The sequence below is a fragment of the Podarcis filfolensis genome, assembly GCF_964270895.1.
Source record: "Podarcis filfolensis genome assembly, chromosome: 3".
Lineage (NCBI taxonomy): Eukaryota > Metazoa > Chordata > Lepidosauria > Squamata > Lacertidae > Podarcis > Podarcis filfolensis.
In genome coordinates this window covers 51566511-51591079 of record NC_139606.1, presented here as the reverse complement: position 1 = coordinate 51591079, position 24569 = coordinate 51566511, and the positions used below count along the sequence as shown (strand labels likewise).

At 42.5% G+C, this 24569-nt stretch overlaps 1 protein-coding gene and 1 long non-coding RNA gene across 5 annotated transcripts in view; one reads left to right on the top strand and one right to left on the bottom strand.

The window, feature by feature from the left end:
- Positions 1 to 1022: 1022 nt before the first annotated feature.
- LOC310760262 lies at positions 1023 to 1756 on the bottom strand. The gene is made up of 2 exons (XR_014546865.1): positions 1662 to 1756; positions 1023 to 1414 (listed from the first exon to the last, which is right to left on the bottom strand). It is a non-coding gene; the product is annotated as an uncharacterized lncRNA (long non-coding RNA).
- SESN1 (sestrin 1) overlaps positions 1639 to 24569 on the top strand; it is a 45658-nt gene continuing 22727 nt past the window's right edge. For 3 of the 4 annotated variants that reach the window (XM_083608383.1, XM_083608382.1, XM_083608380.1), the window contains exon 1: positions 1707 to 2734. In XM_083608383.1, the coding sequence (XP_083464509.1) occupies positions 2438 to 2734 (297 nt within the window). In that variant the 5' untranslated portion in view covers positions 1707 to 2437. Of the gene's footprint in view, positions 2735 to 24569 lie in introns of all 4 variants that reach the window. The other variant, XM_083608381.1, reaches the window with a different exon arrangement.

Below are 24569 nucleotides of genomic sequence, written 5' to 3'. Positions count from 1 at the left end.
ATGGCATATTTGAATTTTAACCAGCTTTCTACTGTGAGCTGTTTTGCATGATACAGGTATCTTAGTTTAAGGGTTTTATAAAACTGCAACTCAGGAGCACTTACAGCTCAGTTCTAGCAGGTTTACTTTGAAATAAGCCCCCATTATGTTAAGAGGGGTTTATTCACAGTATTGCTTAGAATGGCTTAGGCTGGTATAGGTTATATATCAAATGTCAAGCTCATGTCAAGAGCTGTTTTGGAAAGATAGCCAAACTTTGTACCAGGGAGTGTTAGGAGTTTTGCTTTGGATAATATTTCAGCTGCATAACTTCCTCCCTCAACTTTTTATACAAGCTTCACTGCATCTTACAAAGTTCAATAAGAATACTCCCTCTCATCTACTGTGAAGATTTAGTCAGATACCAATTACATTTTAACCTGCACAAACAATAGACAAGATTATATACATTAAATAGGTGGCATAGTGAGATGTAGTGGTATCCACATTAAGCGAGTCATACATATAATAGACAAGTATATAAAGCTGTAAGCTTCTAGAATAAGCTATTTATTGTGATGTTTAACTTAATGTTTGCCTTCCTTGTTACAAAAGAATGACTAATTGGCTACTGTATTCAATTAATTCAATGACCCTATATAAAAGAAGTGAAAGGAAGTACAGTGGTACCTCGGTTTAAGAACAGTCCTGTTTAAGAATGATTTGGTTTACAAACTCTGCAAAACCAGAAATAGTGTCTTGGTTTGAGAACTTTTACCTCGGTCTAAGAACGGAAGCCAAATGGTGGAAGGGCACCGGTGGCGGGAGCCCTCATTAGGGAATGTGTGCTTCAGTTTAAGAATGGTTTTGGTTTAAGAATGGACTTCCAGAATGGATTAGGTTTGTAAACCGAGGTACCACTGTACTGTATCTTTAACTTCACAGACTGAAAGGAACTGAGCGACTATTGCTTTTCTAAAAAATGAAAAACAATCCTACTCTTCTAGGAGTCCAAAACACAAAGAATTGACACAGAGATAAAATTACAAGAGGCCCAATTTGATTTATTTATAATGCTTATAAACTTCATATTAAAAGAAACATTGGAGGAGACCCGCTGAAAATAATGGATGCAAGTTAGTCATGTCCATTAATAGGTCGTCTCTGAGCAGGGCCAACATGGGTTATAATCCAGTAAAAATGGACCTAACGAAAGTACATGCATAGCCAACATTCACTTTCTGAAGACGCTTCGTTACTATGCAGCCGTTAACGGAGCAGGATCTTTAAGAAAAGCTAGTCACCCAGTATATATCCAGCTATATCTATGCAGCACTTCATCACAAAAGCGACCATCTTCTTCCTTCTTCTTCACTTTTCACCTTTCATCATTCTTTCACCTTCTCATCGCAAAAGCGACCACTACCCTCGTCGCCTGTAGACAAAGACAAAAGTAACACGGAGTAGAGCCGAGGTTGCAATTTTTTTATATGCCCACGTGACCAGATGGCGCTGACGTTTTCTTCCCAGCGCACTGCTTCCTGGGACTTGTAGTTTCTCTCGAACAAGAAAGCTCTGCAGTTTCGCGGGCTTGGCACTATATGTCCCAGGCGCCCCGGGAACACTTTACGCCGATTGGTTTGACAGCTCAGAGGGGGATTGGCTTGAAGCCGGACATCTACCTCGCGTCGACTCCACAGGCGAGGCGGCGCGTGCAGCTTTGAGAGAAGGGGCGGGGCCTGGTGTCTGCAGCCGCCCCGGGGGATGGCGGGGAGAGAGGCTGGCCGCTTCAGAAGCGGGAGCGGTGGTGGGCGGGGGCGCTCCGCCGAATCCGACCCGCTCCGGTTCTTTGGGGTTCCGTCCGGAGAAGCCTCGCGGCGGGCTCGCGCCAGCCTCTCCTCCCCGCCCCCGTTCTGCTGATGGGCAGCTTCCTCCCCGCTGCGCTGGGCGAGGGGTGGGTCCGGGGCGGGAAGAGACCCAGGCCCTGCTGGGCTGGGAGCAGCCGAGCCCGGACGGGGACTTTCTCCCCTTGAAAGCGGGGCGGCGGGCAGAGAGGAGCGCCAGGAAGGGAGGGACTCTCCTCCTCGCACGGTCCCAGCCAGCGCGAAGCAACTTTCTTAGCCGTACAAGTGCTCGGACTCCGCAAGCCGAGCTTCTCGCAGCCTAACGGAGGCGCCTCTTAGCGCATTCAGGGAGCGAGACGTATTTTATTTCGCAATATTTATATAGCGCTTGGTTGCAACAAAGCCGCGAAGCGCTTCACGGCACCCGGCCATTATAATGAGGGCTGGCGGGTAAGAAGGGAAGTGGCGGAAAGGAGCAGGACAAGACCCCGATCAGCGCCGCTGCCGCCGCCTTCTGATATTCCTTTGACTCTTCTGGGGAGGAGGAGGAGGATGGCGGCCGCCTCGGAGAACTGAGTCTCGGGAGAGCGAAGAGCGGGGATCTCTTTCTGACAATGGCCGACCGAGATGGAGAGGTGAGGTGGGATGGGCTGTGCAGCAGGGAGCGCAGCGCCAGAGACAGCGCCATGGAGAGCATAAGGCAGGCGGTCCTGAAGAAGAGCGAGGCGGTGGCTCCGGCCAAAGAAGCCGCGTCTCCTCCGGCGTCGCCGCGGGCGGAAGGGCTCTCGCCGCCTCCCAGCGGGGCTCGTGGCGGGCTGAACGAAATGCTCGCCCGCCTGCTGATGCTGTCCAAGAGGTGCCCCTTCCGAGACGTGAGGGAGAAGAGCGAAGCCATCCTGATGAGCGTTCAGGTAAATGCCCGGCTCCTGTGCTTTCTTCGGGAAGCGTCTCGAAGTTTGCAACTCTTTCCCTTGGAATAAGTTTCGCTGAGTTCTGAAGGCCTTGCTTCTTTCTGCCTGGGTGTCTGCAGGACGAAAGTTTTGTGCGTGCGTGTTTAGATGGTAAGACAAGGCTCTCAAGGCACATGGGATTTTTCTCCTTTCACCCTTGCAACTGCCCTGTGAGGTAAAGCAAAGTGAGGGATCAAGGTCACCGTGGTAGAGCGGGGAGCTGTCTTAAGCCGAATTGTATCATGCAGCTACTTTTGCTGCGTGGCTCAAGGGTGCAGACGGAGTCTTTCTCAGACCTGGTGTTGGAGATCCTTTCACCAGGATTGTCAATGATTTAGGTCTGTTTCTTCTACTGCTGCCAAACCTTGACCTCTGAGTAAATGATCGATGAGATTTCATTCTAATAAAATTTGTTTTGCACTGGGATGTAAGAAAATTTAAGCGGTGATCTTCTTAAGGGGAATTGAACTAGGATTTACCCACACACAACATCATTAACTTCCAGTTGACAAAATTCAATCCCCTAACCTTATCTGGATTATGCAGTAAACATTAATGCACCTTTGGGAAAACCTTTGCCTATGTAAGTGGCTCTTTGAGCAAGTTCTCCATCTGCTCATAGTAATATAGTTAACAAAAGAAGGTTCCAATGTGTTTGCTTGGAAATTGTGCTTCATTGGAGACCTGTGGAACAGTAGCAGTGCTGATTAATTACACTCCAGCAAATAATCTCCATTCTTTTTCTATTGGAATTAGCAGTTGATAGTAACTATGTTCTATGCAAGTAAAGAATGTTACACTTGCAGTATAATTCTAACAGGTCCCATTGACCTGTTCAGCAGTTAATTTACTCACTAGTGGAGGAAGAGGAGTGCGGAGGGAGCGCACCGCCCCCAGTCGCGCGATCCCAGTGGGGTGCCATCACGGCTGCCGCCCCGCCCGTGCTGGGTACCACGCCCCCACAGGCAACGTGCCCCGCCCCCGGGATGCGTGCCAGCCCCGCCCCTGCCTGCTCTCCGCCCCCCAGTGCCAGAGCATGAAGCTCCGCCACTGAATTTACTTGCCTGAAATAAAGGTCAGAATCCTTCAACTTTTGCACGGTCATTGAGCCCTTCAAATTTTAATTGGGATGAAGATTATTACTTTTATTCTTCCATGTGGAAGATTTTGCCAAGATTTATTCTTTTTTATCTAGTTGAAGCAGGGGTGGAGAACCTCCAGCCCACAGGCCTAACTGGGACCAACAGGCCTCCCCAGTTGGGCAATGAGACAGTTCTGGCCAGGTCATGTCCACTTCCCTATACCCGATGTCATATAGGGGATCTCCAACTGGCTGTGCCTGCAAAGCGCCTGGCCAGACGGTTCTTTATAAGGGGTTTCTGAAGACCTGCCAATCACTGTAGAAAATAGCTCTTTGAAAGGAGCTTCTGAAAAGGCTGGTGGACAATCAACAGGCGGACAAACTTGGTAAGTGCAGGGTGAGGGAGATAATCTGACCACCACCCCAGAGGAGATCCAGTTTTCCACCCCTGAGGTAAATGGACAACTGAATACTACTGAGAAAAAAATGCATTGGATTTTCACAATGAACTTGACAGAAATTAAGCTTAATATTAAGTCAGCCTGCTTTAAGATATGAGTGTTTCCAATATAGTTCCTGTTCTGTCACCGTGCTACCAGCCCTGACTCAACTCTGTTGTTACAGGTTTATAAAGCCAGAAGTTCTGACAAATATAACAATATAGTAAAGCTACAAAGTTAGTTATCGCTATTAGTAGTCCTGCTATACAAGCTCATACCATATTAGCCACTCAGCATGAATTATAAATGTTCTACAGTGATAAACCATGGAAATAAGTTCAGATTGACACACACCCATTACAGAAAAAGCTAGTTCTGAAGGGCATGTACGGTGGCCCTCAGGATCTCAACACTTTAGCACATGTCTGATTCATACCATATAACTGAACTTTCCCCCTAGTTATTCCCCCCCCCCCCGCACTCACCCAGTGTCCAGAAGGGAAATGGGATGGTGTTTTCTCTTCATGATCACAGCACGTCAGTGCATTGTGATAACACTTGAACAGACCACACACAGGACAAATTTGAGGTGCAATTGATTCTGAGACTGAATGAGGGAACTCATTAACACTTTTCAGGGCTGCATATGATATTGCACTGATGTATGGATGTTTTATGCAACAGGTGTGTCTGGTGGGCAGGTTAAGAAAGTGTAATACCTATGCATAAGTAGAGGTTCAAGGAGGAAATATTGTTTGACCTGGGCCTCTATGTTGCTAACCTGAGCAGGCACTGTTGCCTGAGAGCATATGAAGGGCCCTGTTGGATAAGATCAATGTCCACCTAGTCCAGTATTCATGGAAAGTATCCCAGCTATTGGCAGGCTCTGTGGTCCATTGGTGGTCACCATGGTGTCCTACCAATGTTGTTGGAATACAACTCCCATTATTCCCAGTCAACATAGCCAATAGTCAGAGCTGATGGAGTTGTAGTCCAACAGCATGTGGAGACACCATGTTGACTACCTCTGCGGGTGGTCCATGGAAATTAATAATCTACCATTTTTGCCTGGCCTTGCAGGTCCAGCCAAAAATTGTAGTCATCAGTTCCCCACCTGGCAATCCTTTCTGTAGGGAAAGGATGCTGGGTAGGAAAGTGTGCCAGCTTTATCCCCACTTTCTTCATGTAGGGACCAGTGGAGATCATGTCTGGTTGGGTGCTACCCCTTCCTGCTGTCCACGTTTCCTGCTGAGGTGTAGGGAAGCCTGGGGCAGGAAAAGCCAATGGCAGAGTGGAGATTGCTTGTCAGTTTGGCCTTACATGGCCAAGGCTGCCTGGATCCTTTGGTCACAGGGCTGTCCCCAAAACTTCCAGCCTTCCTCCCAGTTTTGGAGCACCACAAAACTTCTTGAACTATTCCTTGGAACTGACAAGGTTACAGGTGCCACATAATATTTGTTCTGCGCTTGTAATAAATTATTGTTTTAGTGTGGCAACACCTTCGCTTTGGAACTTCCTGCCTATTGTCATCAGGCAGGTGCTGTATTTTTTTTGGAACTTGCTTTAAACATTTTTGTTTAGGCAAGCCTATCTTGACATCTTGTTAGTTCACTGCTGATTTAAATTTTTATAATGTTTTTAATTCCTTGTTTTAACTGTTTTTATTTAAAAAATTAATATTTCTTGTAAATTGATTGGCGGTTTTGCTACAGGGAAGCGGTATATAGATTTTCTTAAGTACAGTGGTACCTCAGGTTACATACGCTTCAGGTTACATACACTTCAGGTTACAGACTCCGCTAACCCAGAAATAGTGCTTCAGGTTAAGAACTTTGCTTCAGGATGAGAACAGAAATCGGGTTCTGGTGGCGTGGCAGCAGGTGGTGCTTCAAGTTAAGATTAGCTAAAGTGGTGCTTCAAGTTAAGAACAGTTTCAGGTTAAGAACGGACCTCCGGAACGAATTAAGTTCTTAACCCGAGGTACCACTGTAAAATAAATCTGCTTCCCTCTGCAGCTTCAATATTGGGAAGAAGGAGGTCCTCTGATAATGCTTTCCGCTAGGTGGTTCCACACTTACCATTATTCGTGTGGCAAGAGGAATTGTTGTTGTCTGGGTCTACCAGTGGTCTGTGATCTACTCTTGGCCTCCTCCAGTCTGACTGATAGAAGCCTACAGTGTCACAGTGCTGCTTATAGTACTTAGAAGGTTGCTGGAAAGAGTGCTTTTTTTAAAAAAAGATATTTATTGAGGTTTTACAAAAACATAGGTTTACAAAATAGAAAAAAGTCATATAGAAAGAAAGAGATACAAAAACGAGAGCATACATAAAAAAGCAAAAAGAAGAATAAAAATATGAAATACAAAAAACAAATAGATAAAAAAGAATTAAAAACAAATCCGTTTTTTGTAACTTTAAACTCATTTGCTTGTTTCCTTGGCCTCCTCACACCTCCCCTTTTTGTATTCCCATTTAAATAATCAAATCAGCAAATCCTTACCCTCTTTCGTTTATCTTAACTCTATATCTTAACATATTATAACTCTATATTTTCATCCATTATCAATTCATTTTTGCATATTCTTATTAACTTTGTTGCTAATGCCACTTATTTTCAATCCAACATCATTTTAACATTCATTAATTTTACAGTGTTTCTGCAAATAGTCTTTAAATTTCTTCCAGTCTTCTTCCACCAACTCTTCTCCCAGGTCTCGGATTCTGCCAGTCATTTCCGCCAATTCCATATAATCCATCACCTTCATCTGCCACTCTTCCAGGGTGGGTAACTCTTGTGTCTTCCAATACTTTACAATAAGTATTCTTGCTGCTGTTGTTGCATACATAAAGAAAGTTCTGTCCTTCTTTGGCACCAATTGGCCGACTATGCCCAGGAGAAAGGCCTCTGGTTTCTGGAAAGAATGCTTTTTAAGGCTGCATTCCTGTTGAAGGTTTTCTGGGAGTAACCCTTTTACTTCTGAGTAGACATGTTTAGGATTATGCCTTTGACATTTGCTTCTTAGGATGGCCCAGGCAGGAAGGTTTATGTAGAGGAGTATTTGTAAACCTAAACTGAGAGCAGAATTTTCCAAGCATTCTGCCAACTTAAAAGCATTGTGCTTAATGTGGTACTTTGCCTCTCCAAGTGAAACATTCAGTAAAGGAACAGTCAACTATCTCTTTCAGTATGTTTTTGTAATGAGTGGTTATTTGCAGTACCTCAGATGCAGTTTCAAGTCTTGGCCTAATGGTTATTTTCATTGAAATGAAAGATTTGTGGGCACTTTGAATTATTTCTTATAAATTCCTTTCTTTTTTGTTTGTCTGTGCTATATAAATTATTTAGATTGCTTAATAGACTGGTAGTTTAGTCGCTTGATATACTGATTGTAAAAATAGGATCAGAATATGCTTGTTGGAAATAATGATGTATAATCACAATAACAGACAATTATAAACTGGTTCTTTAGTTTAAAAATACCCAAATAAGGGAACAAATAAAACAATACTAAAGCAACTTTTAAAAAACCCAAAAAACAATGAGTCTCTCATTTTAAGAAAGTTTATATTTAAATTATTTATAATGGCATACAGTTTTTCTGCATCCTGTGCAGGTTGTTGTTATCCTTTCAGTAGATACTTTAAAAAACCCCAACTTGTAGATCAATGACTTGTGCAAATCTGATGTTTAAATGACTGTTTACACAAACTTTTTCTCTTGTTTGTGTAATACAATTGCTAATACAAAACAAAAATACATGACAATATGGGTTAAAATATTTTCAGAGTCTTGATTACCCTGTTACTGGTAATATAGCGCAGCAATCCTTAATAAAATATTTTGCCTTGGTATGAGAACTTAGAGCTAAATCTCAATGTTCATCTTTTTTGAGTTTCATTTGTCAGGAGATCTCCATTACCTTCCCTGCTTACATTAAATTGTAGTAAGCTGGTTCTTCTTTGTTATACATTATATATTTTATTTTATTTATTTATTTTATTTCTATACCGCCCTATACCCAAAGGTCTCAGGGCAGTTCACATAAAGGATCACATACATAAAATCAAAATACAAACAACAACCCAATAAAAAACCCCTAAAAAGAGCCAGCATTTTAAAAAGGGTATAGGATCTTGATCAGGTCAGGCAAAAGCCTTGTCAAAAACGAACGTTTTTGCCTGGCGCCTAAAGGTGTATAGTGAAGGCACCAGGCAAACTTCCCTGGGGAGAACATTCCACAGATGGGGAGCCACTGCAGAGAAGGCCCGTTCTCATGTTACCACCTTCCTGACCTCTCGAGGAAGAGTCTCACGAAGAAGGGCCTCAAGATGATCTCAGGGTCTGGATACGTTCATATAGGAAGAGGCGGTCCTTGAGGTGTTGTGGTCCTGAACCGTTTTAAGGCTTTATAGGTCAAAACCAGCACTCTGAATTGGGCCCAGAAACTAATTGGTAGCCACTGCAGTTGGACTAGGATCAATGTAATATGCTCAAATCGTCTTGCTCCGGTGAGCAACCTGGCTGCTGAATTCTGCACCAGCTGAAGTTTCTGAACCGGCTTGAGAGGCAGTCCTTACATATAACACATTGCAGTAATCTAACCTTGAGGTTACCAGGGCATAGACAACAGCAGTTAGGCTATCCCTGTCCAGATAAGGGCATAGCTGGGCCACCAACCAAAGTTGATGGAAGGCACTCTGGGCCACTAAAAAAAAATTATTTTGAACTTGAAGCATATACTTGGTTAGGGACTGGATATTATCCATGTAGCATACTGAAGGTGTTTAAGGCTTAAACCCTATACCCGACTCACCTGGGAGTAAGCCCCATTGAACTCAGTGGAACTTAGAGGCAGCTCCTCTGTTTCCACACATTGTTTAACTATGCGCTCTGTGTAGAATTACTTTCTTTTATCTGTCATGACCCTTCCAACATTAAGCTTCATTAGATGCCCACAAACTCTACTGTTATGAGAAAGGGAGAAACACTTTTCTCTGTCATGCCCTGCATAATTTAAAAACTTGTATCATGTTACCTCTTACTTGCCATTTCTCTACCCTGAAAAGCCCCAAATGCTGCAGTAGGGGAATCGCTCCAGCCCCTTAATCATTTTGTTTGTCCTTTTTTGAACTTGCTTGAACTTTTGTGAAAAGTTATGAATTACAAAGATGCATAGTTAGAATGAGTTGCAACTACAGTATAATGTTTCTTGACAGCATAGTCAGGAGACTGATAGCTGTGGTTCTTCTTCTTTTTACATCTTTCTAAGCATACCAGGATTTCTAAACAAAGAAGCTGGCTGGGGCTGCCTGGAGGAGTTGTCCAAACATTTGGAGAGCACCAGGTTGGAGAAGACAGGTCTGCACTGCTGTGTTTTTAGCTTGGGTTATGTTAGGTCATAGGATTTGCATGCCATGTATCTGACTGTCATCTGGCTGAACTGCTGCCAAATGATAATGAAATGTATGTTTACACAGCAGCTGGCTCTCCTGTGAAAAAAAGCTTTGTCAGTTTTTGTTGTTTTCTTCCTTCTCCCACCCCGTGTGAAGTTTGCCTGGAAGATTTCTGCCCTTGGAAGAAATTAAAAAGCTCCATGCGATCAGGCTTCAGATGCCTGTGGCAAAAGTCTGGCCCTTATCTTAAAGGGCTGTGCAGTTCCTAGATTGTGGAGAAATGTTCAGTCATGCAAAACAACAAGATATGCTTCTTCCCAGCCCCAAACTGATAAAGGAGCAAATACAGCCAAGGGTACAGTGTCACCACAGCGATTGTGATGATGAAGCGCAGAGCTAATTTGGATGTCGGTTTTCACATTTTTTACTTCGAAATGCAAAGCTAGAGAATGGGTATGAAGCTAAGCAAGTTGATTTGCTGTCCTAATTGTTTTGAGCATGGCATATTGCTTCAGTTAACTTCATTTGTGACTTTCTTAACCAGGCAAGTGTCCTTGTCTCTAGCTTGTGAGAGGCAAAGAAAAAAAGTTGTTTTGTTTTAACAGAGCTATGCCTAAATATAAGTTATATTCCTGAACTATCAGAATGAATTCAAAGAATGTGTGTGCCTGCTGAAATATTCCTGTTTGGGCTTAGAGTCACAACAGTCTGTTGGCTTGGTCCCCCCCCCCCCCCGGTTTCCCAGAACATTGTTGTTCTACTTGATTTATATTAGCTATTGCTTTCATTTGGAAAAAGAGGGTGTCTTAACCACAGTATTTTGGAAACCGAAAAGAGTTCATTTTCAGGCTTTGGTTTCAGTGTTTGTGATTATCCCAAGTGAAACTTTGTTTCCACTTCAAGCCAGAAAATGATTTCTGTTTTGATTGCATTGAGCAAGAGTTCTTAAACTATACACACCCAACAAAAAAGGATGAGTTTTCCTTATGTGGCCCCCAAGGTTAAAAGAGAAGCTATCAGCAAATATTAAATTTATTTATTATATTTTTGTATTTTTAGAATTTCTATACTGCTCTTCATCACAATTTAAAAACAAAAATACACAACAAACAAAACAATATACCCCCCTCCCCAGTTTAAAAGGCCATAGATTGTTAGCCACAGGCCTATGAGAAGAGGAAAGTTTTTGCCTGGTGCCTAAAGATATGTAACAAAAACACCAGGGAAGGTCTTCCTGGCAAGAGCATTCCACAGGCAAGGAGCCACTGAAGAAAAGTCTCGTTCTTGTGTTGCCGTCCTCCGGACCTTTTGTGGAGGGGGCACATGAAGAAGGACCTCAGATTATGATTGCAGGGTTCAGGTAGGCTCATAAGGGCAGAGGCAGCCCTTGAGATATTGTGGTCCTGAGCCACATAAGGCCTTATAGGTCAAAACCAGTACTTTGAACTGGACCCATAGACTGATAGGCAGGCAGTGCAGTCAGGCCAAGATTGATGTTACATGCTCAAACCTTCTTTCCCTGGTGAGCAACCTGGCCGCTGAATTCTGTCTCTCAGAGGCAGCCCTGCGTATAATGCATTTCAGTAACCTAACCTAGAGGCCCATCATATGCCAGAGGCTCCCACTGTGTTTATATATTTTCATAGAATTGTAGAGTTGGAAGGGACACCAAAGGTAATCTAGTCCAACCCCAATCTAGTCAGTCAAAATATAAAAACAAACAAGAGCAGGTTTCCTCAACCTCGGCCCTCCAGATGTTTTTTTGGCCTACAACTCCCATGATCCCTAGCTAGCCGGACCAGTGGTTGGGGATGATGGGTATTGTAGTCTCAAAACAACTGGAGGGCCGAGGTTGAGGAAGCCTGGACAAGAGCATACGCAGCAAATAAAGCTATTTACAGAATGCAGATACACATATTCATCCAAAAGCTTGAGTTATAAGCTGGTCTTCTGTTGGAACTGAAAGATCGGCACCAACTAGTGATGATGCCATGACCAGAAATTATCCCCTGAACAGTTTGCTTCAAAAAGATATAGCTCCCTCTCCAGGCTTAAGAAGCTGGATGAGTAAAAATGACAAGTGAAACCGCCTTCCCTCCCAATGCATATAGGACAGCTTGGCTATGACAACAGAAAGCTAATATAAAAATACTTACTGGTATATGCTTTTAACCATGTTCAGATTGGAGTCTTCAGGGGAAAACTTTCTAGAATTATAGGGGCAGACATCAAAAGCGCATAGATGGTCAGGAAAGAGGATATTCCTGTCCATTGATGAACACCATGACTGGATGGATGTAAGGGAGTGACTTTGGGGGCATGAAGGGCTAATCCAGCTCATTAACACTACCTTCAAATCTAAATAAGTGGTAGAAAAGCAAAACAAAAGAAGTGAACTCAAAACTAATTTCCCTTAAATCCAAGCATGACATTAATCTAGCTAGGCCAAGGACTGGACATGTGATCTAGACATGCATTAGTACCTGCTGAACGGAAAAGTTGCACCAGTTGCATGTTGAAGGTCTGGACATTCTCATTGCTGCATGAATTCTGCTTACTTCTCCTTCCCCCTCACTTGGGGGCACTGTGACTTCATTGTTTTTAACTAAATATTCTGCGTTCATTAGATGTGAGATGGTTTCAGGTTTTCTTTACAATGCTTATTTTGAAAGCGACACCCATTGCATTTCAGCTGTAAAACTTACATAGGTGCTGGCATGCAAGGGACTGCTGCAACCTAAGTTGCCACTGGTGTACAACTAACAGCAGATGTCACTCCTTTCAATGTCATTGGTTATAGTTGTCCAAAGGGCTTGAAAGTTTTGAAGTTGTACAAAATGGTGAACATGTCATAATATGTAAAAAGGTAAAAGGTAAAGGTAAAGGACCCCTGACAGTTAAGTCCAGTCGCGGACGACTCTGTGACTGCGGCGCTCATCTCGCTTTACAGGTCGAGGGAGCCAACGTTTGTCCGCAGACAGTTTTTCCAGGTCATGTTGCCAGCATGACTAAGCTGCTTCTGGTGCAATGAAACACCGAAACCAGAGCAATGCACGTAAACGCTGTTTACCTTCCTACCGAAGCAGTACCTATTTATCTATTTGCACTTTTTTGGTGTGCTTTCGAACTGTTAGGTTGGCAGGAGCTGGGACCGAGCAAGGGGAGCTCACCCCATTGTGGGGATTTGAACTGTCGACCTTCTGATCGGCAAGCCCAAGAGGCTCAGTGGTTTAGACCACAGCGCCACCCGTGTCCCTATCATAATATGTAGACAACGGTAAATAGGAAATTTTGCTCTAGTTTCTCAGGGTAGAATAATTTAAGGTAGCTTTATGGAAACTGGATCATTGGAGTGAAAGGTATATGAAAGTACTTCCATATTCAGGTCCGCAAACCTGTATGGAGGCTCTGTCTAGCCTACAGCTGCAGGAAGCAGGCTAAGATACAATCTGATACAGCTGGGGGTGAGCAACCAAGAGGTCTACTCTGCGGGTAACAATACTTAACTGCTGAGAGAAATTGGTGCTCATATTTTAAAGACACAGTTAATACATTTTCATATTAAATATGAAAGTTGCAGTCTTGCAACAAGCTCTGTGTGTAGACTTTGCTTACACAGTCCTTTTATTTCCCCCAAATATCGGCAAAACTAAATATGGGAAACATTGTCTGAGCTGAGTTCCCCCCCAAAGGTCAATAAAAGTACGCTTGTTGCTTGTGAAATGTTTGCTTGTGGAAAGTAGCTGGTATAGTAACCTTTATAAAGAGAAGTGTAAATTTGGGGTAGTCTCAAGCTCTAAAAAGAAAAGTGTTGTGGTTTATGGCAGGTTTGGAACCTAGGGAATAGGACTGTAGTCCTAACTAATTACCTACTATAGTTTTGTGAATTTTAACATTGGTGGACTTTTCAGTCTGTGATTTCTAGTAATAAAATAACTACGAAAATAAAAGCTGTTTCTACTGCTCTTAATATCTGTGCTTTATTCAGCTTAGCAACTATGGAGCATGTAAACTTGTTTATACTTGTTATACAACACTGTTGTTGTTCCCTTCGGCTGGTAGCTGCAGGAACACCTCCGGCACAAGCCATTGAGGCAAATAGGGCATGGATCAGCTGGATGTTTGAGGACTGGCCCCTTACATTTTATAGATGTAAAAAGATGTGAAACGGGCGAAAGCCATTTATTAGACGTCATTGTTGAAGAAATATGATTTCACTTCCAAATAAACAGAAATACATTGCAGTGTGCTGTCTGTGTGGGGTAAGATATGACATCACACGGCTGGACATGAGGAGACTTCCCCTTTTCCTTGCCGCAGCTCTCTGCACCCTCTCAATCTACTCCACAGGGTCCCCCAACCAGCTACATCAGGTTTTGGAGCAGCATTCAAAATTAGCCAGGCGGTGTTCAGGAGCCATCCTTGGTGCCTAGCATCTCCCCCTGCCTGGCTGCAGTCCAGCGGCGGAGCATATGCCCGTGCTGCCTGGGGTGGGCACTTGGAGCGTGCCCCTGAGAGGTGCATAGGGCACCCTCTGCATGCCACAGTTCAGGGTGAGGAGAGGAGTGGGAAGTTGCTGCCCACTCTCCTCCTCCTCTCTGCCATCTTTCTGACCCGGCAGCAGTGCTACTGCGGCTGAGGAGAGCTGCTCTCTGCTGTCAGGTTAGAAGTGACCCGGCAGCAGAGCTGCTGCTACTGGGCACCAGGTGTGCCACGGCCGAGGTGGGTGGGTGGCAGCGCTACCGCCCAGTCGCCTGCTCTTTTCCCCTGGGTCAGGCCTGACCTGGGGGGTGGAGCTGCACCAGGCCACAAGCGCTGCAGCCAAGGCGCAGCTCCTTCTGTTGTGGAGCTGGGCTCCGATGAAGGAGTCAGCTGTGGGGGCGCCTGTTTGCGCCCCCTCTCAAAATTCTGGCTGGGGTCACGGCCCCCGCTGCACCCCCCACGCTTTGCCTCTGCTGCAGTCAGCTGGTCTGCCATGTATAGCGGTAGAAAAAGATGCGCTGTTGGATACCACCAGTTTGATATATTGGAGGCTGGTAACATCAATACCAGTAAGCTTATTGGTTTTCTATAAGCTATTCTGGGAGCCTGGTTGGCAGAAGAGAATATACATTTGAAACAAAAACAAAAACACTCTCTTCCTGTGTACCATTAGGTGGGTTGAAACAAGATGAGCCATATATGCGGTGCGTGTATAGGAGTTTAATAGACCTGCTGCTGTTTCCAAAGACCAGCTTGCCCCAGTGAGAGCAGGGAAGAAAGAAATGGCCTAGCGAGCTGCTACAATCCGTCTCCCAGTGTTGGCCCCTCTCTTCCCCAGCTGCCCCACAGGGACTTCTGAAAGACCATCTTGCCCCAAAGGGAGCTAAGGCGAGGCCATTGTAGCTTGCTCTAAACTGCCATATTTTCCTCTTACTATATATTTTTTTAAAAAACAAACACTGATTATTATTATATGGCCTTTTGTGAACTATTTTGTGTGATCTACCTCTAAAATTATATAAAATACCTTTAAATAAAGAGCCATTTAGGAGAAAGAGTTCTACAGCTACTGCAACCACCAGTTTGTGGAACACCAAAGCTAGAGGTTTGTTTTGGGGAGTGGGCAGAGATAATGGATGAGGCAGGCAAAAGGGGTGGGCATGTCTTGATGTAAGGAAGGTGAATGGTAGTAGAAGAGAAAAGTTCATTGTAACTCTGCCATGTTTTGGCATGTGATTCAGGTTTGAGAAATTAAAATCCCCAGTATAGTTCCCAAATGTATTTGTTAATAGAAGTTTGAGAAGCAGACAGCCGTTTGAGGTACCTGGAGGATGGTTTCATGTGCTTTAAAATCTGAACAGAAGGAACATGAAACCTGCATTTAGGTTGTGAGAATTTCACATGTGCATTTCAAGTAAATGCCTACCGAAATTGCAGTGCTGCTGTAAGCTCAACTTCTCACATCTTCATTTGTCCAGCCATAATTGCTTGCATTTAGATATTTTTTTCCTGGTAGGTGTCGTTTTGGTTATGGAATCCCAGCTTAGAGAAAAACATACTACCTTCTTTTTTTTTCTTTTTGCAAAGCCATAATGTTTGTTGAACATCAGGCAGAGATGTGTGAGTGTGGGCTCTTTTTTCTAAAATAGTTTTGTGGAGGAAGAGCTGGCAGAGGCTCCAGCTCCTCCTGCTTGTTCACTTTGTTCCTCAGCACCCTCCCTTCCACTTTTTAGACTCTTAAAATTTAAGAGGTTCAGCAGCAAACCGGATTCTGCTTAGAGGTTGTCTGCTATCCTGCCTAATTTGGCCCTGTAAGTTTAGGTTTAGAGAGATACAAACAGTAGAGAGGAACATGTTTTCTACTCTGACACTTGCTGTTTGTTCCATCTACTTTTCATAATAAATCTCAACTGCACAGCTTGATCTTTCCCCTGAAGCAGCCATTCATCATTTAAGATCTCAGACAAAAGCAGAAAAACAAGCCACCCTTTGCTGTAATAGGACGTGGAGAAATGGCAGCATTGTGTCTTAGCTTTGTGATTGGCTGGAGGAGATCACACCTCTGGAATCTGTTTATCCCCTAAAAATAAGATAGAATCTTCTGTGTGTTTCAGTGAAACCTTTTATGCAACACTTCATATTCAAACAAACATAATTACAGTATTTGCAAATTATTTGGGTGGGTTGGCTACGGATGAGGGGAATGAATAAGTGTGTTTCTTTTGAGAACGGTGAGTGCTATGTGAGTTTTTTGTGGGTAGGGCAATGCTTAGTTGTTTTTCAGACCTAATGGTACATTGACACACGTAGGAAGCTGTGCAAGAGCTTAACTACATTGCATCTTGCTGTGTGTGTGCATACATTCCCATACAACCCAAAGTACAGACTAATTGCAATTATGCCTGTGTGAGTGTTGTGAGTGTGTGTTGAATAAAGGACTTGCTAATACTCCTAATAACCAGAAATTACTCGAGATCTTATTTTATCATTAGTGCTACTAAAAATGTGCTTAGCATGTGCCCGCATCAGATATTACAATTTTCTTAAAGTTATACACAATTTTAGTTTTTGAATCTAGTGAGATAAGTAACAATAATTGTGGTACTTGAAAATGTTTTAAATGAAAGCAGCTAGAAGTTACAGTATTCGGCTATTTAAAAAAAGAAAAAGAAAATAACATTACAGAGTAAATTTTGGTTATGAGCTGGTGGGTAGCCAGTACAATAGCATGTACTCTCTCTGTATAATATTTATTTATTTATTTATTTATTTATTTACCACACTTTATCAATAGATCTCAAGGCAGTGTACAACATTAAAAACACATTACAAAACATCAGTGATAAAAGCAATAAAAAGCACACTGACAGATAGTTTTGTCATCATAAAAAACAATCCTCTCCCCCACACTTTTACAGGCCATAGATTATTTAATAGCCATAGGCCTGGGTAAAAGAGGAATGTTTTTGTCTGGTGCCTAAAGACATGCAATGATGATGTCAGGCATTCCACAATCAGGGAGCCACCACAGAAAAGGCCCATTCTCTGGTTGCCACCTTCTGAACCTCTCTGGGATTGGGGGGGGGGGTCATAGAGAAGGGCCTCGTATGACAAGAATTTATATATATTCAGTTGTTTCCAGGGACAAATACTACTTAGATCTGTGCTTAGTTTAAAAAACAATCAAGGTGTGCATTCTAGTTTTTCTACTGAGTTTAATATAAATTGCCCTCATGCCAAGTTTCCAATTTGCTCCTTAAAACAACACCCATATAAATTCATCCACAGTGATCTTGAGATTCCACAGAGGTGCACACACCTTACATCTTCTGTGAGACACTTGGCAGTTAGTCCCACAAAACCCAGCATGTTCTTTATTGTCAGGTTTAAAAAAACAAAAGGAGTAGGCATGCCATGTAAAAAAGTATATTAAAGGAGATACAAGAGCAGGAGATCAGAGGGATAAAAGAGAGTTGAAAGGCAGAGTTGTGCAATCCTTTCCTTATAAGCAAGGATCCACATGCTTTGACTGGCCTTGGTAGCCAACTAATGTTTTTAGTTGTTGGCGAGGCTCTTTTACTTCCTGCTGCACATAAGTGAAGTTAAATATCCCTTCTGAATCTTTTTGCAGCCACTAATGCACCATTTTACATTACAGTGGTACCTCTGGTTACAAACTTAATTCGTTCTGGAGGTCCATTCTTAACTTGAAACCGTTCTTAACCTGAGATACCACTTTAGCTAATGGGGCCTCCCGCACGATTTCTGTTCTCATCCTGAGGTAAAATTCTTAACCTGAGGTACTATTTCCTGATTAGCGGAGTCTGTAACCCAAGGTGTTTGTAACCCAAGGTACCACTGTATTTTCTTCCATGTGCTACTCACAGATTTTATTCTTCTGGCAAAGTGTACTTCAGACTTTCTCTGTGATTGTCAGATTGGATTTGTGAACATCTCTCAAATGAAGATGTCATGGTGATTTTTTCCTTTGGGACTGTTGCCTGGGTCAAGAACTCTAGGAAAATTTACTTGTGTATCTGATGAATGAGTTTTCCTTCTCAGACATCAAAACAAGACTGTGTGTTTCTACAGGAATCTTTATGTTCCTTCAGAAATAACTTTTCTTGTACTTGAATAATGCAAATGAAAGGAGGTAAAATGGGCAAAGCCCGGCTTCTTATCCTTTGTACCTTCCTACAAGTGAGACTTAAATAATTTTTGTATTTCCTGTGTTACTCAGATGTGAGACATACACTGGATTGAATGCTCACTTGATTTAAGAAGGATTCCTTTTAATCTTTTTCCTCCTCTACTAGCAGTTTTCACATGTAACTCAGTGTAAAGCATGTTGTTTTTAAAAATGTCCTTAACTTGCCTTGCAGTTGCAGGTAACAAATACAAAGTGAATAAATACATAACAATATTACATTTTGCCTGTGTTGGAGGTTCTCGTTTAGAAATTGGCTTAGTTATTTTGGGATTACTGCGATACATTTTTATTACAATTCCTTATGAAAGAATAAAAAATCTGGCTGTGATACATCACTGAACAGGAAACATCTTTGTGCCCTCAGAGCATTTAAATGCAAGATGAAACAAAGCTTTTCCAAAGGGAAGCAGATAAGCAATTCTCTCCCACATGAAGGCATTGGGCTGGAAACAGGTTAACCTTTCTATTTTGCTCCCAGTGGAAACTGCACAGTTAAAACACTTTGCTCAATTGCTGTGAAATAAAACCATCATTGTTTACTTGTTAAGTAATGACTTGCTTAAAGACTAGGCTTCTTCTACTCATAAGTGTACACTTAGTTGTAATTGAGACCTTACAGGTGTTTTCGTTGAATGTCCACCCATCCAAAATATTACACATAGGAAAATATATATATTATCTAACTGTTTAAAGCTCAGCTGCCCACTAAAATCCTTGAATAACTGTTAAAATGAATTGGGATAAAGGATGGTGGATGGAAGTAGGATAGGTATGTGTTGGGCCCAGGAGGGAGAAGAGAACAGAAATGGAGTAGAAGAAGCACAGAGGGGTCTAAGTGAATCGGGAAAGGTAGATTGACGCAGGGCAGTGGTGGAGGAAAGATGACCTGTGTGATCCCCTCTGTATACCAGTGGAGCAGTAGACCTGCCATTCACCCCACCTGGTTCCACCACTTTCCCATCTCTTTCACTTTGTCAGTCAATCATCAGACTTTCCATGTCTTCCTGCATAGCTGAAAGCACCCTGTGATCGTCACCTGAGGCCCTTCTTCTCGTGCCTCCTCCACAAGAGGTCTGTAGGGTGACAACCCAACAACAGGCCTTTTCTGCAGTGTCTCCCCACTTGTGGAATGCTAACCCCGGGGAGGCTCACCTGGTGCCTTTGTTACATATCTTTAGGTGCCAGGCAAAAACTTCCCTCTATAACCAGGCCTCTGGCCTTTAACTGTTTTCTGAGAGAGTGGGCTGCTTTTAATGTTTTTCTTTTTCCTCTTGGTTTTAATGCATCTATGTTGGTTTTGTCTGCTTGGTTGGTTGTAAGATGCTTTGGGTTGCCCTGGGCAAGATAAAGTGACTAACAAATTTAAGAAATCATCATCACCATTGTATTCAAACAGATTTAACATTTAGGGGCTCTTTCTAGTCCATATCTATCAATGCTCTCTCTTCTTCCCAACTCTTTAAATTGCTTAAAGAGGGAGAGACAGCATGCTCTTAGACTAAATCCCTACTTGCCTTTCATAGCCAAAAGCTATTGGATGCTGGTGTCACAACTTTGCTGCTGTTTCTACCTCCTTTCACTGTGGTGTTCTCCAATAACATTTATTCCTTTCCCACTATCCATTTCCTTCTTTCCTCCTGTATTTCAAATACTGCATAGGCAGGAAGATGGTGGGCAGAAGAAGTGGTGCTAAGTCTTGCTGGTGTGGTTCTTCAACCTCTGTTTCTGTACTTTACTGTTTATGTTGGTTTATTGTTTAGCTGTACATTACCATACTTTTTATTTTTATATTTTAGAGTCAGAGGTGGTGTTTTTATTGGAGATTGTAAGCTGCTTTATGGAGGAAGTTCCTAAAAGTTTGGGGATATAAAAAATACCTGGTGGTAAAACTAGCTACTGAGAAGCATGTTGTTCTGTTATTGCCTGCATTTTACTGAAACTGGTGGTAAATATGATCAAAAGGCCTAACCATACAAAAGGCACTTTTAAAAAATGGTTTATTTAATGTTTTTTTGTCCCCCAAACCCCAAAGCAGTGAAAAGCATATTAATACAAAATAAATATGCAATAAGTACAATAAATCAATAAAAAACAATATAAAACATCAAAATCACAAAATACCCATCTAAGCAAAGACATACACCACATCTACATTATCTATGCATCTTAATTATCTGGTAAAAAGAAATAACTTTACTGGGAGAAACCCCATAATGACTAACAGTCACTTTAAAACAAATACCTTAAAAATTAAAAGTAACCTCCAAAATTAGAACACTGTATTTGTGTACAGTTTGCATGCAAAGCGTTCTTCAGTTTACTGTACTGCAAAATGAACAAGCTTCTTAAACACAATCAATCTATCATGAAATTTAAAAATGTACTGCTGTCTGAAGTGTACGCCGCCTTTTATAGAAACACTTAATTTTTGGACCATGGAGCTCTCCAGCAGAGACTTTTAATTTGTCAATTTTTAAAACTGAGAATCATAGAATTGTAGGGTTGGAAGGGATCCAAGGGTCATCTATTCCATGCATCTACCATGCAGGAATCTCAACTAATGCATCCATGACAGATGGCCATCCAACTTCTGCTTAATAACCTCCAAGGAAGGAGACTCTTTCACCCCCTAAGCGAGTCCATTCCACCCTCGAACAGCTCTTACTGTCAGGAAGTTCTTCCATACGTTTAGTTGAACACTACTTTCGTGTGACTTGAAGCCATTAGTTTGGTTCTAACCCTCCGGAGCAGGAGAAAACAAGCTTGCTCCCATCTTCCATGTGACAGCCCTTTAGATATTTGAAGATGGCTATCTTATCACCTCTCAGTCTCCTCTTATCCAGGCTAAACATACCCAACTACCTCAACTGTTCCTCATAAGGCTTGTTTTACAGATGCTAGATCATCTTAGTTGCCCTCCTGTGCACACATTCCAGCCTGTCAACATCCTTCCTAAACAGTGGCACCCAGAACTGGACCCAGCATTCCAGGTGTTGTCTGACCAAGGCAGAATAGAGCGGTACTATGACATCCCTTGATCTGGGCACAACACTTATGTTGATGCAGCCTAGTTTGGCAGAGAAGCCAATCTGGGGGAGGCAGTCTCCCCTTAAAACCTAATTGTTTTTTGCCTTCAATTCACATTATCTCTTTTCAGGCAATGTGCTGCTGTTCTCACTAGCAGTGTTATCATGTGAGATATGGTGCAACAGTACTAAAACAGTTCTGTTAAATGGTTTTGGAATGGCTGAGTCCTAAGTCAAACATGTCCTCAAACTACCTTATTCCCAGGCAATCACTATAGACCAAGATTAGGGGGGGTGGGGTTCAAACATTTGATAAAAAATATTGTAGAAGGCAAAGGTCTTTTTAAAAAGAATCTACTGAAATTTAAAATGCAAATTGCCTCCATTGACCTCCAAGAATTGAAATTTGGGGGAAGGGAGGAATGCAAATCGATTGATCTCAAACCTTGGTCTTTAGCATGACATCAGCTAGCAGAACAGTGTTGTGAGATGTTTCTGAAAGCAGAAATGGCTCTAGTTGAAATTCTAGATGAGACTGTAGTGACATATGTACAACTGTTATTTCAGTACAAATAAGACATTGAACTAGTAAGACCAGTTATATAATGGGTAGGCAAACTAAGGCCCGGGGGCTGGATCCTACCCAATCGCCTTCTAAATCCGGCCCGCGGATAGTCCAGGAATCAGCATGAGTAGAATGTGCCCTTTTATTTAAAATGCATCTCTGGGTTATTTGTGGGGCCTGCCTGGTGTTTACATGAATAGAATGTGTGCTTTTATTCAAAATTCATCTCTGGGTTATTTGTGGGGCATAGGAATTCATTCATTCCCCCCCCCCCCAAAATATAGTCTGCCCCCCCACAAGGTCTGGGGGACAGTGGACAGGCCCCTGCTGAAAAAGTTTGCTGACCCCTGAGATATATAGTATGCTTCAACGCTTCAGTCTGCTTCAGTCTTAGAGAACAATTTGGAATTTATTTGCTAATGTTCAGTTCTCTGGCTTTGGCATGTGTGTGCTTTTATCATTTCCAGCCATGTAGCTATACAGAAAACACTCTAAACACAAGAGAGTTACTTATTCTGTAAATATCCATCACAAGACACTATTTCTGTTTGCCTCTCTCAGGCCGAGTCCTAGATATAGAAAAGGACCAATGTAGGGAAAATGAGCTCTTTGGTTCTCACCTTAACCACACACTTAGCCATTAATCTCCATATTTACAATGTTACTTATAGCTGACAAGCTCAAAATAACTTTCTGTATAGTGAGCTTAAAACCTAGCTTCAATAACAGGCAAATTTAAATTTTGATGCATTTTAAATGAACTGTTGTTTACATTTCAGAACTAGCCCCCCCAGGAGCTTCTGTCTATAAATGTATACATTGAGTTCCGTTTGATTAATATGAAGCAGATCTTTACTTTAGCACAATATTTAGAGCTGTGACCCATCTGGTATACTGGACCTCTTGCAAACTGAACATACGTAGCAAAGTTATTTTGTCACAGACAAGTCTAATATTTGGTTTGAGTCCCCAGAGTTGATAGAACTTGTTTTTCTCATTTTGATTCAAAAACAGTTGCTAATTTCATACAGAATTATCCATACAGCATATTTTAAAGCATCAACAAAAATACACTATAATATCAATGTGGTCACACAAGAACACATGCAATTCATAAAAATACCGTAAACTTAGTACCAAACCTTTAAGGGCTCAAACCCCTTTCTCATATCATAGCTGCTGCTGCTTCTTCTCCTCCTCCTCCTCTTCCTCCTCCTTTATCATCATCATCATCATCATTTAGTTACCGTACCTGCCCTTGACTGTAAAGTCCCAGGGCAGATTATGCAATGATATATGGGGGATGCTAACAATAGCTTGACTATTAAAGGCCAAGGAAAAGTGCATTATCAAAGATTGCCTAAAGCAGATCCCTCTTGACACACCACTATAGGGAAGGAGTTCTACAATTTGGGGGGGCATTGTGAAAAAAGCTCTCCCACCCCTCCAAGGGAGATGACATAATAAAACCCTCTTCTGCAAATGCTGACTGCAATATAGGGAGGAAGTAATCTTCCATGTACTTGGGACCCAGATTGTTTAGGCTTTAAATATGTTGACCTGGCCCTGGAAGTGAATTGGCAGCCAGTGCAGCTGCTTCAGGACAAGTGTTATGCTTGTCCTTAAAGATATCTGAGCAAAGAGCTGGGCTGCCCCTTTCTGCTGTAGTTGCAGCCTCTGGACTGCCTTCATGGTAAGCCTTGTGTAGAATGCACTGTGGAAGTCTAAACTGGAGGTTATCAGAATATGGAGTACAGTGGCAAAGTTATTCTTATTCAGAAGGGTCTGGAGCTGGCATACCCACCAGAGCTGGAAGTAGATGTTCCTAGCCACTGAAGCTACCTGGGCCTCAAGTGATGATGAATCAAGGAGTATCCTCAAGCTACACACTTCGTTCTTCCCAGGGAGTCCAGAACAAGCCATTCTGTACCTCATGGACCTGAAAACTAGGCAGCCATACCTCTGTCTAATCTGGATTGAGTTTCTGTGCCAAGAAAACAAACTCTGGGCCAAAAAGTATTAAAATGCCTATTTGAACTCTCCACTCTCTGAACCCACTCATGCTGAGAGCTCCAAAGAGTGAGTAGAAGAGTGAGTAGCAGGTAATATATTATCCGTTCTTTGTTCTTGCATCTTGAATAGGAGAGAAGATCACACCTCCTATTTGCAATTCCTTTAACAATAGCCTGGGGGGGCGGGGGTTGCAGGTAACAGGAAATGTCCTCCCTTCTGATCAGCAGGAGACCCACAGTCAAACCATGCATGATTTAAATCCACAAAGTGGTCATTTATGGCTGACTGTATACAGACTTCATGTCACTTCCTTTATTGAGTGCCTCCTGTGCATATTACTTTTTGTAATGCATGAAGCAGCACTTTTAGTCATTTATCCAGTCCTGATAAGCTGTCACCAAACAGCTTGTCTATGTAGGAGGCCTCCCTGAGGTCGCTCCTGCCAGGGCTAAGCCAGCAACAAGGGGTGGGGGTGTATGTGTGAAGATTTTAGCATATGTTACTCTGAGCATACTGGCTATCTTGATTTCTGGCTTTTAATTTGCTACCCATGCAGTGAACAAAATTGCATATAATATATATGCA